Source organism: Tachypleus tridentatus, chromosome 13 (genome assembly GCF_004210375.1).
Source record: "Tachypleus tridentatus isolate NWPU-2018 chromosome 13, ASM421037v1, whole genome shotgun sequence".
In the NCBI taxonomy this organism is placed as follows: Eukaryota; Metazoa; Arthropoda; class Merostomata; order Xiphosura; family Limulidae; genus Tachypleus; species Tachypleus tridentatus.
In genome coordinates, this window is record NC_134837.1 from 204,014,440 (window position 1) to 204,035,771 (window position 21,332).

The 21,332-nt window shown below is 33.2% G+C and overlaps 1 protein-coding gene and 1 long non-coding RNA gene across 3 annotated transcripts in view; both read left to right on the forward strand.

Annotated features, from left to right (window-relative positions):
• The first annotated feature begins 15,554 nt into the window (after positions 1-15,554).
• LOC143238964 (uncharacterized) lies at positions 15,555-17,934 on the forward strand. 2 transcript variants are annotated; one of them, XR_013020862.1, is made up of 2 exons: positions 15,555-16,057; positions 17,629-17,934. It is a non-coding gene; the product is annotated as an uncharacterized LOC143238964 (long non-coding RNA). The 2 variants fall into 2 exon arrangements; XR_013020860.1 differs by having other exon boundaries at positions 15,557-15,726.
• A 2-nt stretch (positions 17,935-17,936) lies between these two features.
• Positions 17,937-21,332, forward strand: part of LOC143238963 (protein Wnt-5b-like) — a 40,854-nt gene continuing 37,458 nt past the window's right edge. Inside the window, exon 1 of the mRNA XM_076479642.1 lies at positions 17,937-18,216. Within this exon, the coding sequence (XP_076335757.1) occupies positions 18,131-18,216 (86 nt within the window). The 5' untranslated portion in view covers positions 17,937-18,130. The remainder of the gene's footprint in view (positions 18,217-21,332) is intronic.

Sequence of the window (21,332 nt, forward strand, 5' to 3'; positions counted from 1 at the left end):
CCTCAGTGTGGTATTATTATTGTTAACAACGTTTAGAGACAGCTAGTCAAACGATTGATTCCAGTTATTAGTAGTTAACAACAGGTTTTTTTATTTAAACACTAGTAATTTACCTGCATTTAGCTTAGTAGTGGTTCGGTTTGTTTGTTTTAGCGCAAAGCGACTTAAAATGTTATGTGCGCTCTGGTGAATTAAATGACAAATTTTAGCATTCTCAATCTATAAACAGCTCATTTTTTCTCCAACTGTTATGAGCTGTTATGTGAACTGGACAGGTATTGCATATATGATGAAGAGAGTCCGAAACACCTCTCCCCGATTAAAATTTGACTCTCATATAAGTAAAAGTATGGTCCACAAGATAGTTTTTTTAAATAATAATTAGTTAATAACATGCATGAATTTAAACTTTTCGTTGTAAATTATTTGGAATTTTTAGTTGCTTTATTTTAATCTTTCGTTTTCATATTGCGAAGATCCTGCATCTATTTCCAAGGCTTTGAATAATTAAAACGCCACATATACAAAGGGTTGATAGTTGTCACCAGACGTCGCTAGTGACGAAGCTTTAAGTGACGTAACACTATTTTGGTATCAAAGCAATACATCTATAAGTTCATAAAGAAACAACTTCTGTTGATTGTTTAAAATATATGATTTTACGATTTATGTTCGTACCACTCTGAACACTTAAGTAAACAGAACAGAATCGCATTAGTTTTCAGTTTTTATTTCCAGTACAAAGTGTGATATACACACACATACGTTGTGTGAGATGTTGATTCTAAACGTGCAAATCTCGCTAAACAAAACACGTATTTTATCAACCTCTCTAGATATTCAATCCTTAGTTTTAACACGTATTTTATCAACCTCTCTAGATATTCAATCCTTAGTTTTAACACGTATTTTATCAACCTCTCTAGATATTCAATCCTTAGTTTTAACACGTATTTTATCAACCTCTCTAGATATTCAATCCTTAGTTTTAACACGTATTTTATCAACCTCTAGATATTCAATCCTTAGTTTTAACACGTATTTTATCAACCTCTCTAGATATTCAATCCTTAGTTTTAACACGTATTTTATCAACCTCTCTAGATATTCAATCCTTAGTTTTAACACGTATTTTATCAACCTCTCTAGATATTCAATCCTTAGTTTTAACACGTATTTTATCAACCTCTCTAGATATTCAATCCTTAGTTTTAACACGTATTTTATCAACCTCTCTAGATATTCAATCCTTAGTTTTAACACGTATTTTATCAACCTCTCTAGATATTCAATCCTTAGTTTTAACACGTATTTTATCAACCTCTCTAGATATTCAATCCTTAGTTTTAACACGTATTTTATCAACCTCTCTAGATATTCAATCCTTAGTTTTAACACGTATTTTATCAACCTCTCTAGATATTCAATCCTTAGTGTTACCAGTTCTTCTCCAAGTATTACATTAATAACGTGTGAGCTGTTACCTTTTAGATATCAAAATTTACCTCCGATCCCACAAACACATATACATGAGGACAGTGAATAAAGATCTGAATTTTGAGAATGGGAAAGTAGGGGAGATAAATTGTCTTTGTTTTTCACAAACTGTATGAATTGAAAGACGCACTAGTGATGAGAGTGACTAAACACATGGCAAACAGCGCCATTGTGGGTGTTTTCTAAACTATTTAATATCATACTTTAATTATTAACTGCATATTAAAGATCAATGGTTTCCGATTATGTTCGCCATTAGCTACAGCTGCCACTGTTCGATAAGGAACTTTAATGTATCTATAGGATAAGTTACGCTAAGGCATAACTTAATGTGTTTCTTTCTGTGTTCACATACGTAATTTATATATATATATATTTGTGAGCGAAAACATGTACAAGGCTTTGAATTAAAACAGATAAGGATTTAAAAGTTGTCTTTCCTTTTGTATCTATGAATGAACACAGACAAACCTAAAGATAAGTGTACAGAGAACAAAATACCATTCCTTTCTGTAACTAACTTTCGTTAAAAGCATAAGGCCAGGGGGTGATCTCAAAATGCTCTTACGTTTGTATCGAAGGTTCTTTCTCCCCCCTACTCCTCCATTAAGTGCTCTCATCTACTCGATTCAAACTACAGACTTAAATAACTGGTACCATTAACTACAAAACTTCGATGTTTTTCATAAAGTCACGGTAAATGAAAGACGAGCATGTTTGGAGAATACTGACAATAATTAATATTTATTTAGTAATGAAATAATTGAAAATACAATATTTTAAAAATTGATATATTTAGTTTGCTGAAGAAACCTTAGAAGGACAGGGAGAAATTTCTTTATTCAAACTTTTCAAAAGCTAACACTTTAGGCTTGGGACAAGACAAATTAGCTAAGAATTTAGGTTAAGTTGAAAGCTTCCAAACAAATAGCGTCAACTGAAATCTGGTTGAAAATAATCTTTGGTTAACTTCACTTAAAAAAGGTGACTAACAATATAGTTACACTTAAGACAGTTGACTAAAAATGTAGTATCAGCTAACAGAGTTCACTAACAATGTAGTTATAGATAACAAAGTTGACTAACAATTTAGTTACAGTTAACACAGCTAAATAACAATATAATATCAGTTAACAAATTTGACTAACAAGTTAGTTACAGTTAACAATGCTGATTAACAATATAATATCAGTTAACAAAGTTGACTAACAATTTAGTTACAGTTAACAAAGCTGATTAAGAATATAATATCAGTTAACAAAGTTGACTAAAAATATAGTTACAGTTAACAATATAATTTATTGTAGTATATACTTACAGTTACGTTTAATGTACAGTATTAATAATGTTGATAGGAATGCAATGCTTATTACTTTACAGTTATGTTTAATATACAACATTAATAATGTTCATAAGAATGTATAGAATATTACTTTATAGTTACATTTAATGTACAATATTAATAGTATTGATAGGAATGTATAGAATATTGCTTTACAGTTGTGTTTAATGTACAATATTAATAATGTTCATGAGAATGTAATGATTATTGCTTTAGAGTAATAAACCGTCGATTTGAAAGTGTATTGTTTTCCATGTTACACCTCAATTGAATGAGAAACTGTCAAGACTATGGTTTACACTCAGCTGTTTGTTATATACAGTATTTATTTGAACATTTTCTGTTAAAATTTTTGGTTTTTTTACTATCATGTTTAAATATTATTCTAAAAATGCATCTATTTTTTAACTAACGTCTTAACATTTAAATTTAATTTGAAATAGTTCACATGATTATGTTTTACTGAAGTAAAGTTTTAATAATAGCTCTCAAGTGGAAGAACTGGAAGCCAAGCGGTTACTTTCAGAGTGTTCGCTGGGGTTGTTGATAACAAAGAGGTCAACTGTCTTTGTCAGACAGCCAGCAGTGTGAAACTGTATGAATGTGGTTTTATTTTTCAAAATCTACGAAAAAACTCTGTTTATTTTATACGTGACACGTGGAGATTGCTCTTTCCGATTTATGAGTCAAAGAGAATGATCATAAAAATGCGACATGTGCATGCCCACACGCGCAGAGATGACGTACGTATAACAAAGTAATTCTGATCTCTATTAATTTGTCTGTGAATTACTTTTTATTACTTTGCTTTACAAATTGATCAATTCAATCGGAACAGATAGTTTTTCGATGTATCATTTACAGATTCGTTACTAACATCAATATTATGTTATAGTTAAGAAGTTAGCTCACACGATCCCTTCAAATGTTGTAATGTTTTCAAACGAGACTTACTATTCTATTTTATTCTCCAGAAGGAGAGCAATCAAATTTTCGAAAGCATTCGAGTTACGGAAATATTTCGATACTATATTATTGTTTCACTTCACTGGCTTACATGTAAGTTATATTCATATATAAATAAAACAACAACAATTTTTCATTCGCAAATGTAAAGACCTTTGAAATCACTGATTACTAAACATATGAACGCCTAAAATTTTGACTTGTAGTCATACGCATGGAAAACTACAACTTCCATATAGTTTTTACCGTCTGTGAATACGAAAAAATAATCTTAATATAAAATCCGTTTCGATGGCATGTGGCATACGTTTCTTTTTTGTCATACAGCATTTCAAGGTGACTGTTTTTTGATTATGTAAAACTATATTAAACAATTACGTTATCTTATGTGTATTTTCAGGATTGTTTATTTATATTTCTTTATTTAAGAAAAGCATTAATTGAAAATTAAAAATTAAAGAAGCGCTTGGTAATATATAAGATTGAGTATCATTCCCTTCAGAGTAGTTATTATGGGTCAACAAAGTGAATATATTTATCTCTTACTAAAAGCAGGCGTTAGTTGAAGTATTTATTTTGTTAAAAGAAGTACATTAGACTATTTTTGAAGGGGGTTTGGCAGAAATATATAAGTGGATTTAGGCTAGGATTAACACTATAATACAGGAGGTCTGAGGTTAGGGTTGGCGTTGTTGTAAAGGTGAGTCGAAGTTAGGTTTAACTTTGAAGTATGAGTGGGTTGAGGCTAGGCTTAACGTATATCTGCAGTCGTGATAGTTCGTTCTGATCCCAATTTACCTTCCTGTTTCAAATAGAATGGTAATTAGGCAAAGAAGTATGCTCGAATGATACGAGCGATATATTCATCCTAATAAGCATCGCTGCACTTTTGACGTTGTTCATTGTTTTATAACAATTTATTTTGTGTTTAGACGTATACATTATTAACGTCTACTTTATTTTATTAATTTATTTATTTAAAAATAATAGGAAGGAAAATACATCAATAGATATGTTAACATTTAATTAGGAAGGCAGCTACATCCATAGATCTGTGAACATTTAATTAGGAAGGAAGCTACATCCATAGCTCTGTTAACATTTAATTAGGAAGGCAGCTACATCCATAGATCTGTTAACATTTAATTAGGAAGAAAGCTACATCCATAGATCTGTTAACATTTAATTAGGAAGGAAGCTACATCCATAGATCTGTTAACATTTAATTAGGAAGGAAGCTACATCCATAGCTCTGTTAACATTTAATTAGGAAGACAGCTACATCCATAGATCTGTTAACATTTAATTAGGAAGGAAGCTACATCCATAGATCTATTAACATTTAGTTAGGAAGGAAACTACATTAAGTGATCTGAAGCATTTAATTAGGATGTAAATTGCATCCGTAGATCTGTTAGCATTTAATTAGGAATGAAAGTACAGCCATTGTTTTGCTAACATTTAATTAAGAGGGAAACTACATCGAGTGATCTGTTAACACTTAATTAGGGAAAAACTGCATTCAGTGATCTGTCAACATTTAATTAGGAAGGAAGCTACATCCATAGATCTGTTAACATTTAATTAGGAAGGAAACTACATCCATAGATCTGTTAACATTTAATTAGGAAAGAATGTACATCCAGTGATCTGTTAACATTCAATTAGGAAGGAAACTACCTCCAGTGATCTGTTAACATTTAGTTATGAAGGAAACTACATTCAGTGATCTGAAGCATTTAATTAGGATGTAAATTGCATCCGTAGATCTGTTAGCATTTAATTAGGAAAAAACTGCATCCACTGATCTGTTAATAGTTAATTAGGAAGAAAGCTACATCCATTCATCTGTTAGCATTTAATTAGGAAGGAAAGTACAGCCATTGTTTTGCTAACATTTAATTAAGAGGGAAACTACATCGAGTGATCTGTTAACACTTAATTAGGGAAAAACTGCATTCAGTGATCTGTTAACACTTAATTAGGGAAAAACTGCATTCAGTGATCTGTCAACATTTAATTAGGAAGGAAGCTACATCCATAGATCTGTTAACATTTAATTAGGAAGGAAACTACATCCATAGATCTGTTAACATTTAATTAGGAAAGAATGTACATCCAGTGATCTGTTAACATTCAATTAGGAAGGAAACTACCTCCAGTGATCTGTTAACATTTAGTTATGAAGGAAACTACATTCAGTGATCTGAAGCATTTAATTAGGATGTAAATTGCATCCGTAGATCTGTTAGCATTTAATTAGGAATGAAAGTACAGCCATTGTTTTGCTAACATTTAATTAAGAGGGAAACTACATCGAGTGATCTGTTAACATTTAATTAGGAAGGCAGCTACATCCATAGATCTGTTAACATTTGATTAGGAAGGAAACTACATCCATATATCTGTTAACATTTAATTAGGAAAGAATGTACATCCAGTGATCTGTTAACATTCAATTAGGAAGGAAACTACCTCCAGTGATCTGTTAACATTTAGTTATGAAGGAAACTACATTCAGTGATCTGAAGCATTTAATTAGGATGTAAATTGCATCCGTAGATCTGTTAGCATTTAATTAGGAAAAAACTGCATCCTGTGATCTGTTAATAGTTAATTAGGAAGAAAGCTACATCCATTCATCTGTTAGCATTTAATTAGGAAGGAAAGTGCAGCCATTGGTATGCTAACATTTAATTAGGAAGGAAACTACATCCATTCATCTGTTAACATTTAATTAGGAAGGAAACTACATCCAGTGATCTGTTAACATTTAATTAGGAAATAAAGTACATCCATTAATCTGTTAGCATTTAATCGTGAATGAAACTACATTCGGTGATCTGTTAACATTTAATTAGGAAGTAAACTACATCCAGTGATCTGTTAACATTTAATTAGGAAATAAAGTACATCCATTAATCTGTTAGCATTTAATCGTGAATGAAACTACATTCGGTGATCTGTTAACATTTAATTAGGAAGTAAACTTCATCCCTAGATCTGTTTGCATTTAAGTAGGAAGTAAAGTACATCCATGGATGTTATAACCTACTAGTTAAAGTTTAATATCTCATTATGATTAAATGTGTTTACGAATCGTCAGTAAAATGAGTAATTTCTCGACATGTCAAAGGTCAACTTAAACAACACAAAGTAAATGAATACGATGTTTGTTTCTCTGTTGTACTAACGAACCTATATACACACAATCTACACATCACACCGTCCAGTGTTAAATAAAATTACTCTTCAAATGTTACAGTGTGGAAAGAGTTTTACAAACAAAGTAATAAATCATGTTAGTTAAATAAGTCTATTGTATTTTTATGAATTTTAATTTTTCATTAAATGTTCAAACGTGAAAGAAATCAATAAAAAGTTTTTGAGCAAAATAAATACTACTTAAGGTCATGTCGACAGTTGCTTAACCTTGTATCACGTATGTGAACACTTAGTAACTTGTTGTTACTCGGCACGTTAGATATTCTAACTGAGATCTGCTTTTCTCTAGTGATTCAAAGTTAACAACTGTTTCGTCCCCGTTCTAATCTGCTCGGAAACAGTTTTCTGGTAAACGAGGTGGATTATCAAGGGGTAACAGAGCTCTGAAACTGGTCAGGAAGTCTGTGAAAATCACGCGCAAGAATAGTACTTTATTTCAATGGTTTTGGTAGGTACCAACCTAGACTATCTCCGTCGTTTGTCATTTGCTCATTGGCTGACCGGATCTCTCCAGAAAGTCGTCACTTCTGTAATTGACACTTGTGTTTGAGAAATATTTGAATTTAGGTAGTGGAAGTTTTCAATAGGAATGGTATCGTATGAACACGCGCCCTGAATGATAAAATGAGACAATCACAAGATTAGAGCCCAGGATTCTTGAATTTTAGTAACATATCCACCTTGCAACATTCGCCATCACAGATACTTTGTTTGGCTATTTCACTTTATAATGCATTGACTACCACTTTTGTAATGCGCCTACAACTGCAAGTGAGATGCATGTTAGCTGTATTACATCTTGAATCCTGGACTCTTAAAACCACAGCCCATATCTGGACACTTAACCGTAATTCATTAAGTTTTCACCTCTTGAGTCTATTAATGTTTTCAAGTCTTATTGTGTAGTTACCCAAGTGTCGCTCCTTCTCTTTAATTAGGTTAACTAATGAATTCAGTTTCGTGTAAATAACTTATGTTACGGTCCTTGTGTACTGTTACACTTATGACGTAGTCTGTGTGAAATAATTTTGATTTTTCTTTTTCTTTGGTACCTTGTTCCATTCTAAAGTAGTGGTTGCCACACTTTTGCCGCATCCATCCCCTATAAAATTGTCATTCAACACTTCATCTTGGGAAAAATTGACGTTGGACCCTCATTTCGAAACCACGGGGAGTATTAACACCTCTGGTTAAGTCTCCTGCTAGTATAGCGGTAAGTATACGGATTTAGAATGCTAAAATCAGAGGTTCGATTTCCCTCGGTGGACTCAGCAGATAGTCTCATGTGGCTTTGCTATACGAAAACACACACACAAACAATTGTTGGAACCCCTGTTTCACAGCTCATATTCATGTGTTGTGAACTTTTTAAAAAACTACGCCATCCAGAGATTCTTCCGATATGTGTAACCAAGACTTGCTTTATTCCAACGTGTGTTTTGGTGTATGACAGGGCTACTAAGTACAACATGTCTTTTATCAGAAAGGTTAACGTTTTTAAAACCTATGTAAGAGGGACTGCTAGAACCTTCGCAATTATTTCCTCCGAAAAATCTCTCTGTGGCTCAATGAGAAACTTGAAATTTAAAATGACAGAAATTCGGAAGCTGATCCCTGCGGTGAGAAATTATGTATCCATATGCCAGAAACGGAAGTTCTCTTCCTACTATCCAAATGTCAGTTTCGGTGAATATTACATAGCCATTTTTATTGGACAACAATCACAGTTATACTTTCATCTAAGTACGTTGCTGACCTTTAACCTTCGAATAATTATGTTTCTTCGGTAGATTAAGATTGAGCCCTCCTACTTTTCCTAAAATGTGAATATACTTATTTAAGTTCTTTCATCTTAATAACAGATATAGTGGTTACACTACAAAAATCCGAGGTGTGATTCACTATAGTGGATAGTATAACAGATTGTACACACAATAATTTTTACCACCTTTGAAATATCTATAAGTTTCAGTAAAAACTCACTGTTTTGCTGAGTGTTTTATATAACGAAAATTTGGTTACATGAGAATCGCTTTTAATCCTCAATAAATGTTTCACAACCTAAAATCAAAATACTTACAACTCAGTAACAATTATCACGGTAACCAAAGTAATTAATTCCAAGACACGATTAAACATTATATACGTGACAAAACTCTCAATACTCTCGGTATTTCGAGTATAAAACACTGTTTAACCAAATAAATCAACACAACGAAGTCGAAACCTGTGAAGGATTATATGAAAATTGGTTATGAGTACACCTTAGGCAAAATATAGGCTCTCTTCTCAACATTTGTGATGTCCCCGTACGTCTATCGGTGCGTAGCCCAAGTATGTATCGCCATCTAGTATTGGAACCAGTCAACAACAGCCTCATGTTATTATTATTATTATTATTCTTTTGTATACTTGGTAGTTTATTTTAATTTTAATTAATTATTGTTATTATGTTTTTATTTTATTTTTTCCACCAAGTTTTCAAAGTAGATAAAAGGTTATTAACATTTTATTTTAGGACTAAAACAACAGAGTAAACAAAGTATATAATAGATAAAACGTCATGAAATAAAAATAATCTAATTTATGATATTTCACAGAGAGTTGAAAAGTAGACTCACTGATAAGTTTTTCTATTTATTTTTAACGAATAAAAATATACCAGCTAACGTTTATATCTGTATTGCGTTTTCACTGAGTGTTGTATTTGGTGTAAGTCAGACAAGTATATTGTATATGGTGCTATACAAACACTAGTATAAGACCAAATACAAAACTCATGTTTGTTATATTGTGTGCTACATAAGCAAAAGCTTTATACTTGGTGTTATATAAGCGACAGTTTATATTGGTGTTATACAAGTGCTACTTAAAGTGTTATATTGAATGTTAGACAAGTGAAAGTATCATATTTGGTGTTATAGATTATTATATTGGTTTTATACAAATGGCAGAATTGTACTTGGTGTTAAACTAGTGTTATATTGGGTGTTACACACGTTACAGTTTTGTACTTAGAGTTATATAAATGTTACATTAAGTGCCACACAATTTAATCGTACAATGGTAGAGTATCCTGAACCAGAAGGTGTCTTAGAACTAATCATAATATCTACCAATATTTCCAATTCGGGAAAAATAAGGGTTCAGTTTCAACTATGAACACATGCAGATAGTCCACTCTGATGATTCCTGTTTAACAATAAAAGAAATAGAAAAGTAATACACGTAATTTTAATTGCATTACATTGTTGACAGATGTCTTCAGTGGATCATGTCACAGACACCTGATAACGTTTTTCGATCGTCGAGACTGATGAACACTAAAGGAAGATGACTATTTTTATATATCCTTCTTTATGATGAATGAATTATTTTTGGCTTCAGTTATCTCTTCATCTTCACTAATCACGTGCGACGAATTACGTGGATACATACTCTCTTTGGTAGCCTTAGGGTAATTAGGCTTAGTATTGGAAATATTCCTTCCTCCATAAAGACGAACATTTGTGGACACCGTACGTTCACATTGCAACTTCTGTTAAGCACTATCGACGAGGAATTAGTAGCCTAACAGTATATGTTTCATATTGGAATTTTTTTGTTGTACTTCTTGTGTTATTTAACACAACTTATTTGGAAAGCAATAAAATTATTTTTAAAACTTGTATATGATTCAGTAGAGAGCGTTGTAAGCAAAACAAAACATTAAATCGGAGAAGAATTAGTTGAATCAAAACGCAAAACCTGTTTCTCTTTTATACTACTGTCATTCTGGAACAACACTTTAATTTTTATCGCTGATAAAAATGAAGACTTATTTCTAAGCTAGGAACATAATTTTCATGACAAAAAATCTTAGGCCCGAAATATACTTGAACTCTCAAAAAGATTGTACAGATAGAATAGAAAGTAATTGGTAGAATTAGTTAGTAGTTAGTTTTGATAGGATTTGGGAAAACATTTTGTTTTTGGAATTTTGTTTGTTTGTTTTGACGTTTAATGTTAAACGGACTTTCAAATGTTTCAAATGTTTCTAGTTACAACAGGAACGTTTAACAAACTGCATTTTGTTCTGGAGTTTAAATGTTGTTTCATAGACTATATGCTTTTCTCGTTTTTGCATGTAATTCTGAAATTCGGGAAGAAATAGACAGGTATTACTGATAAATGGTCTAAATTGAAACAAATTAGTTCATTTGTAGTTTTCGAAATTTCACTTAATACACAAAATCGTGTTGACCGTCTGCCAAGTTTCACTTGCGTTGTAAAAGGTTTGAGTAAGTAATCTGATTATTATGGCCTTAGATTTCAGGATGTTTGTTCCATAAGAAGAATCCTTTCTGATTTTGAGATGAACCTTCCATTGCTTTTGATTAATCATGTTCAGACGAAGGTTTTTGTTGTTGGTGTTTTCAAACTTGATTTAGTGCATGAATATTTAAACTATAAGCGTAGCGAATTGACCAGTTCCTCATCAAACTGCCTATTAAAAACAGGTTTTCTCGTTTATCGAATTCCTTGTATGACCCTGAAAAATTCGTGGTTCTGAAACACACTGCGTCACATTTTTAAATTACGTGTTGCCAATCTTTTAGATGGTATCGAAGAATGTCAGGAAGGGCAAAATGGTTGAATAAACTTGGTTGTGACGTCGGCTTTGTAAATCAATCTCTTGTCTAGGAAACATCACACTAAAGATGTTTATCTTAAACCGATATCAAGCAAACAAAAGCTAATATATAAATATATTAATGACATTAGAAGCTAAGTAGTGAGTCCACTGACCTGCTGCTACTACACTATGTTGTTACATGGTTCATATTACCATCATATTTCATGTTGTTATAAGGTTCATATTACTACAATAAAACTCATGTTGTTACATGGTTCATATTACCGTCACATTTCATGTTGTTATAAAGTTCATATTACTACAATAAAACTCATGTTGTTACATTGTTCATATTACCACCATATAATTCACGTTGATACATGATTCTTATTATCGCCAAATAACTAACCTTGTTACATGGTTCATATTACAATCACAGTTCGTGTTATTACGTCTGGAGTAAAAGTACATTGATCCGATTAAAAAGCTTGGATTTTGTGGTTATGGGTCATATTATATATTTCATGAGATATCTCACTCTGTGTTTCTTATATTACTACAACTTATCCAATAAGACTTGATGATAATTACAGACAGATAAATCAAGACTTGATGATAGCTACAGACAAATAATCCTAACTAAAATAAGGCTTTTGCTCCTTTATTGTAAAGTACTTTCAGTTTACACAAAATTGGTCTGTATTGAGATAAGACAAACTTGGTATGGTTTCAGTTACACAAGAGGGAAGTGGATTCCGTTTGTATAAATGTGGTTTCAATATCTGCTTATCATTAAAATTATCACAAGGAACATATTTCCAAATAATAACACATATGTATACAACATATTAATAACATGTTAACAACAGATTAACAATATATTAACAACATGTGTATACAATATATTAATAGCATACTAACAGTATATTAACATATAAACAATATATTCACAACAGATTAACAATATATTAACAACGTGTGTATACAATATATTAATAGCATATTAACATATAAACAATATATTCACAACATATTAATAACATATGAACAATATATGTATACAATATATTAATAACATATTAACAACGTATGTATACAATATATAAATAACATATTAACAACGTATGTATACAATATATAAATAACATAGTAAAAATATATTAATAACATGTTACCAACATATGTATACAATATATTTGTTAAATAACTTTATTATGTCTGTTATAAGTAGTTTCCGTCCTAGAATTTCGTGGTAAAAGTTCAGGAAGTCAACAGTACAGTACATTGACCAATAGAATGTCACTGTCGAATTACATGTTATTTATTAATGTGTGGCCTACCAGATAGACTATAAGTGTGGACTACTAGCTGTTTAACAGACTATCAGTGTGGACTACTAGCTGTTTAACAGACTATCAGTGTGGACTACTATCTGTTTAACAGACTATCAGTGTGGACTACAGGTTCTGTCTTGTTCGTTTCTTCCACTTAGTAAAATGTAAGGGAATTCATCGAGTTTATGAAAATCATGCAATGTTGCGTTAAACATATAACCACATACTCCTCCACTGTAAAGATATTGAACCATTTGTGTGAGTATGTCGACATTAAAATATCGTATTATATTTATACCAAGGAAATGGTTTAAACAATATAATCCATGGTAACAGGTCAGTTAACACGAGATCTCAAAGGTTTAATTTAATTATTAGTTTGTCGGGTAAAAGGCGCTGTTGTAACACGAGTTTTTTTCTACTGTTATGTATATAAAACAACAACAACTTAATGATATATATCTTATATGTACTATAACGTGATAAGCAAAAATTAACAAACTCATTATACATATCTGAAGTCACACAATTTTACCTTCAACACGATATATAATCAGACTTAAGACAAACAACTTTACCTTAAACATGATATATGATAAACTTAAGACAAACAACTTTATTTTCGATACGATACATGGTAGACTTAAGACAACCAAATTTATCGTGAACACGATATACGATAGACTTAAGACAAACAACTTTACCTTCGATATGACTACTTGACAGACTTAAGACAAACAACTTTACCTTCGATATGACTATTTGATAAACTTAAGACAAACAACTTTACCTTCGATACGATATATGGTAGACTTAAGACAACCAAATTTATCGTAAACACGATATACGATAGACTTAAGACAAACAACTTTACCTTCGATACGATATATGATAGATTTAAGACAAACAACTTTACCTTCGATATGACTATTTGATAGACTTAAGACAAACAACTTTACCTTCGATATGACTATTTGATAGACTTAAGACAAACAACTTTACCTTCGATATGACTATTTGATAGACTTAAGACATGCAGATTTCTCTTTTTTTTATACTTCGATTTTTTTTTCCAGAAACAATCAACAATTCCAAAAATTCTCTTTTAGTCACAGCAGGAAAACATACTGAGATAGGTTTTCATTATTCCTTTATTTTGAAAAGTTTTTTCGTCCATAATAATAATACTTGTTACCAAGAAAATGTAGAACATCCGAAATTTTGTTTCTTTTAATTCGATTGACTTGAAACGATTTTCACTTTTTTTGTATGAGTTTCAATGAGACACTTTTTAAGTACATTGAATTTTGACCACCGACTGTTCTTTGACCTCTAGCCTATAAAATTCAACAATACCTGACCTTTAATCCAAATGTAGGTGGATGAACTTGAAGTTTTGGTCTCAATGAACTGTAGGATGTTGCTCTCTTTATCATGGTTTCTAGATAACTATATTTACATGCTGTGTTTGATGTCCCTACACATACAGTGCCGAAATTTCTTCCCACGCCCGTCATGAAAATTGAAGTTTAAGCCTTCGTTCACTGACGTGTCTAGAATGTGATGAAATATCTGCTCTTGTTTAGGTAAGGTAATAAAATACTATCTTATCTTTATAATCATGGTACGGAGTCTGTCTTTGTTTTGTTGTAGCGAACATAAACCATGTATAGTCATAGAAGGTATAACTGTTACCCTAACAACTTATCGTGAAACAACGTAGCATCAGCCACAATTAAAGGGTGTGGCTAAGAGCACGAGCATCCCTCTGGATGTAACCCCAGAGGAAAGGTGGAAACCCCATGAAAGGGCTTCACGTCTTTTCCCTAGTAAAAAACATATAATATTTTTTTAAATTATGTCATTGAAACAGGATACATGTTCTTGGGTTTTTCCAAGGATTTTAGTCTAAAATTTAGTACAAATCACTTGTTCGACTTGTTATTATGAATCCCCAAACTCCTCTTATACAGTGGCTTAATTTATAGTGAAGTGTAAATGACAAACCAAACTTACTGACATATGAAACTACAGCAGTAGATTTATTGACTTTAGATATGAAATCGCAATCTGTCTAGAAATGCAAAATGTTTTGGAAAAGCATGAAATAGGTATATAAAGTATAAACGTAAGAATATAATAATTTCTCTGTATTTGTGTTAAAATCATATATATAAAGTTACAGATATGGTCATATCTTTTATTGTCCACTGTTGATGGTCATCTTCTACTGGCAACTGTTGACGGTTATCTTTTACTGTGCACTACTAATGGGCATCTACCCGCTACCATTCAATATTGATGGTTACCTGTTCAGAGCAGAATAAGGGGTTTGAACATTTTTAAATTACAAGCCCTCAGTGTTAAAACAATTCAAACTACAGTAATAATACTGACTATAAAAGCATTATTGTAAAATGTTTCTACCGGAAATAATATTTTTAAGATAAGCTACAATCTTTGTTTGTAATATTTTTTTATTAAAATAAATCTTCGATTAGTAGCAAGTTATCCTAAAATATTACTCTCAAGCATTCAGATACTTTACCAATCCATCAAAGAAACCTTCCTGTCCAATCAACGTTCTTGTTTCATTCTTAATATTTCTCTCGTTTGCTGCTCGAAGGACCAAGAAAATGTTGGCAAACAACAACTGGTTACGTCGCTACTTGGTGTCGGAGAGGAACCGCCTCCTGATGTGTACGGATAAATGCAAGAAGTGGAACAAGTCAGAGACAAAGCAGAAGGTTTGTGAGATGATAAAATTAACTATCTGATGTATAACAAGTTAAGCTTAACATTTAGAGAGTAGAGACCTGTCTGGACAAACAGAACATTTAGAGAGTAGAGACCTGTCTGGACAAACAGAAGGTGTCGATGTCGAGTGTTAGCCCTGTTCTGCCGCGTATCGTTTTGTAAAACGACTGAACGTTTCCGTAAAGTCAACACACCAAGCAATTCGAGTTGGTCTTCAAGACTGACCAGTAAGTGACGTTGAAGGTGCCATTTTTTTAAGTCTGAGCCTCTGTTATAAGAAGAAATTCAGATTTTCAAAGAAACTCAAATCATGATTTAAAGGTAAGACGTCATTTTGAAACTTATTTATGTCTACACAGGTGGCTGATTTATCATGTTGGTATTCTCTCTATCTCTTTATATTCTCAAAATGTCTTCTTCTCAATCCTTGCGTTGTTTCTTATAAACTGAAGGATCAACAATCCGAGTGTAAAAACATGGGCACTTGGAAGTACTGCAAACACTCGTTAGACCGTGAAGAAAGGGACACTTGGAAGTATTGCAAACACTCGTTAGACCGTGAAGAAAGGGACACTTGGAAGTATTGCAAACACTCGTTAGACCGTGAAGAAAGGGACACTTGGAAGTATTGCAAACACTCGTTAGACCGTGAAGAAATGGACACTTGGAAGTATTTCAAACACTCGTTAGACCGTGAAGAAATGGACACTTGGAAGTATTGCAAACACTCGTTAGACCGTGAAGAAATGGACACTTGGAAGTATTTCAAACACTCGTTAGACCGTGAAGAAATGGACACTTGGAAGTATTACAAACACTCGTTAAACCGTGAAGAAATGGACACTTGGAAGTATTACAAACACTCGTTAAACCGTGAAGAAATGGACACTTGGAAGTATTGGAAACACTTGTTATAGATGTAGTGGTTTGACAGTGAAGACATGGATATTTGGTGAACACTGAAAACATTTGTTATAGTGGAAGTAGTGGTCTAACCGTGAAGACATGGACACTTGGTGAACACTGAAAACATTTGTTATAGTGGAAGTAGTGGTGTGACCGCGAAGGCACGGGAAGTATTGTAAACACTCGTTATAGATGTAGTGGTCTGACCGTGAAGACAAGGACACTTCGTGAAACTGAAAATACTTGTATAGAAAATGTGCACTGTGACAGTAAGGAGTATCGTAAACTAGATAGTTGGATCATCTGTATAATCGTATTCTAACTGTGTGTGTGTGTATGTGTGTTTTTCTTATAGCAAAGCCACATAGGCTATCTGCTGAGCCCATCGAGGGGAATTGAACCCCTGATTTTAGCGTTGTAAATCCGTAGACATACCGCTGTACTAGTGGGAGGCTTCTAACTGTGTAACAAAAAGAATGAATCTCAGGCGTATGGTGTTATCTTAAAGTGTTTCACATTTTGTCCGTAAACTTTGCTTGTTTTAATCTCTTCCTAATGGGAAGAATTATTGAAATAATCTTATGTTTCTTATAACACATGAATCTATAAGTGTTTGTTTACTTCCAAATTCTTGAGAAGAAACTGGCATTTTGTGGTTATTTATATAAAATGAGCAGTGGACTTTAACACAAAGATATTTTACACATAGTGAAATTTTAAAACTTAAAGACTTATTTTTCAAAACTTTCAATTTCGGTAAATTCAGGAACTCGTGCTGCAAGTAACCACTCAGTCTAATTCAGCCTGAGTTTAATAGTTATGTCGTGTTTTAGGTTGGTATTAATATTGAGTTTAACATTATGTCGGGTTTTAGGTTAGAATAAATTACAGGTATATGGATTTGATTAAACTTAATTGCATGTCGATATCTTGTTAAATATTATATTGAAAGATCATCTGTGATTTTTTCTATTCCATGTTTCCAGACAAAGTTGGTAACCAGAGGCTGAGAAGTGACGCAATAAAATCAGAGTTCCTAGTCCAAGACGTAAACAGTGGTAGTACGTCAGATCTCTCAGTCCCAGACGTAGACAGTGGTAGTACTTCAGATCTCTCAGTTCCTGACGTAAACAGTGGTAGTACTTCTGATCTCCCAGTCCCAGACGTAGACAGTGGGTGGTAGTACTTCAGATCTTCCAGTCCAAGACGTAAACAGTGGTAGTACTTCAGATCTCTCAGTCCCAGACGTAGACAGTGGTAGTACTTCAGATCTCCCAGTCCCAGACGTAAACAGTGGTAGTACTTCAGATCTCTCAGTCCCAGACGTAAACAGTGGTAGTACTTCAGATCTCCCAGTCCTAGACGTAGTCAATGGTGATACCTCCGAATTACCAGTTCTAGACTTAGACAATGGTGGTACCTCAGGTATCCCAGTCCCAGACGTAAGCAGTGGTGGCACTTCAGGTCTTACAGTCCTAGACGTAGACAATGGTAGAACTTCCATACAGAGAGGAAACGCTATTGTTTGTGTTGTTACTTGCTACAAGAACAGCACCTGGACTGGGGTCGTGGATGTAAGTGTTATTAATATATCATTAACATTTATTTCCAATAAAAACGTGACGTGTTGAACAACTAATGTCGCTTCGATAAACATCTTATTACCCTGATGTATTTCGATTAAATGTTAATATGGCGAAAGCCAACGTTCTTAAATAATATTACGGGTATCGAAACTTGGTTTTTAGCACTGAATAACTGAAGAATTATATAAGAAAAAGTTGAAAAAAGTTTCTTTCGACAGAAATGTTTTTATCCATCACTTTGCTGAGATCATTCAGTTCCCGAACTTTGCTTTCCTTTCATTCTTACGCCTACCAGATTTATTAACGGCTCCTCCAAGTAATAACATAACAAACTGCTGTTATCACTAAAATTAATAATACATAGAGACAAGAAAAGGTTTTGCTTCTCACTGGCAGCATGTCACTTTCTTCCTTCATCTCTCTTGATTTATTCATTCTCTCTCACACACATATCTCACGGTCTTCTTTCCTTCGGTGAATTCTCGTTTTCTGTATTCCTTTTTCAACCCATGGCCATTGTCTTCTTGACCTTCCATCTATTTGCTATGTCGGATTATAACGTTTTACAACCGAAACAGAGGGCATGTAATCTTCATAACACTGAACTTGGAAAGACGGTTCCTCGCTCCAATCATTTTCTACTCACTTAGATTACTGTAACCCCTGAGACCTTAGAGAGTAACCAAATACCAGTTCATTTCTTACTTCTTTCAACTTCAATCGATGTTTCTGATTTCTATCATGATAACAAATACACTGGTATCACTGACTTATACTATATATGTTAACACACTGGTCTAACGGACTTATCCAATATATGTTAATACACTGGTTTAACTGACTTATACTGTATATGTTAATACACTGGTGTCACTGACTTATTCTATATATGTTAACAAGCTGGTCTAACAGATTTATCCAATACCTTTAATACACTGGTTTAACTGATTTATACTGTGTATGTTAATACACTGGTATCACTGACTTATACTATATATGTTAACACACTGGTTTAACTGATTTATACTGTGTATGTTAATACACTGGTATCACTGACTTATACTATATATGTTAACACACTGGTCTAACGGACTTATCCAATATATGTTAATACACTGGTTTAACTGATTTATACTGTGTATGTCAATACACTGGTGTCACTGACTTATTCTATATATGTTAACAAGCTGGTCTAACAGATTTATCCAATACCTTTAATACACTGGTTTAACTGACTTATAATATATATGTTAATACGTTGGTCTAACTGACTTAAACTGTATATATTAATATACTGGTCTAACTGACTTACACTATATATGTTAATACACTTGTCTAACTTAAACTGTATATGTTAATATACTGGTCTAACTGAATTACAGTTATGTGAAAAAGTTAGGACGCCCTATGAAAGCCTGTGTATTTTTGTAACATTTTGGATATACAAATATTTAATCTCAATTTTAAAATACTGAGAGATTATAGGAATATAACTAAACAATTAAAACCGAAGAAAAGACTCTTCAAGATCTTCTGTAAATGTAATTCTACAAAAATGTATATTCTAACTGAGGAAAAAGTTAGGACACCCCCACATTTATTCCCACTTAAAATGGCTCAACTCACACACAGGTGTATCACACTAGGTGCACATGATTAGAGGATCGTTACTCAGTATTTTGAATGAGGCTTGCCCTATTTAAACCTAAGACATTTAGTTTGGTGTGCTCCTGACTGTTGAAGTGAGAGTGAGCACCATGGTGAGAGCAAACGAGCTGTCTGAGGCCTTCAGAAAGAAAATTGTAGCAGCTTATGAGTCTGGAAATGGACTTAAAAAGATTCCAATAGATTTTGAAATCAGCCATTCCACTGTCCGGAAAATAGTCAACAAGTGGAGGGCTTTCAAAACAACTGCCAACATGCCCAGGTCTGGTCGTCCAAGCAAGTTCACCCCGAGAGCAGACCGCAAGATGCTAAAAGGGGTCTTCAAACACCCTAAAATGTCATCACGGGACCTACAGCAGGCTCTGGCTACTGTTGATGTGAAAGTGCATGCCTCTACAATCAGAAAGAGACTGCACAAGTTTAACTTGCATGGGAGGTGTGCAAGGAGGAAACCTTTGCTCTCTAAGAGAAACATCAAGGCCAGACTGAAGTTTGCCAGAGAGAATGTAGACAAAGTCCAGGACTTCTGGAATAATGTTCTATGGACAGATGAGTCCAAAATTGAATTATTTGGACACCAGAACGGAGAACATGTTTGGCGTAAACCAAATACAGCATTCCAGGAAAAGAACCTCATACCAACTGTGAAGCATGGAGGTGGAAGTGTCATGGTTTGGGGCTGCTTTGCTGCAGCAGTACCTGGACAGCTCACAATCATAGAATCCACCATGAATTCTACTGTGTATCAGTGGGTGCTTGAGGATCATGTGAGACCACATGTACGAAAATTAAAGCTGAAGCGGAACTGGACCCTGCAACACGACAATGACCCAAAACATACCAGTAAATCCATCAAGGACTAACTGAAAACTAAGAAATGGAGAGTTCTGGAATGACCGAGTCAAAGCCCAGATCTTAATCCCATTGAGATGCTGTGGGGTGACTTAAAACGAGCTGTACATCCAAGAAACCCCTCAAATATCTCATAGCCGAAAGAATTCTGCATTGAGGAGTGAGGCAAACTTTCTTCAGACTGATGGATGGCTACAAGAAGCGTCTCACTGCAGTTATTTCAGCCAAAGAGGGTAACACTAGCTATTAGGGGATAGGGTGTCCTGACTTTTTCCTCAGTTAGAATATGCATTTTTGTAGAATTACATTTACAGAAGATCTTGAAAAGTCTTTTCTTCAGTTTTAATTGTTTAGTTATATTCCTATAATCTCTCAGTATTGTTAAAATTGAGATTATATATCTATGTATCCAAAAATGTTAGAAAAATATACAGGTTTTCATAGGTCGTTCTAACTTTTTCACATGACTGTATACTGTATGTATCAGCACACTGGATTAAATTACTTATACTATATATGTTAATACACTGGTCTAACTGACTTATACTATATACGTCAATACGCTTGTGTAACTGACTTATACTGTG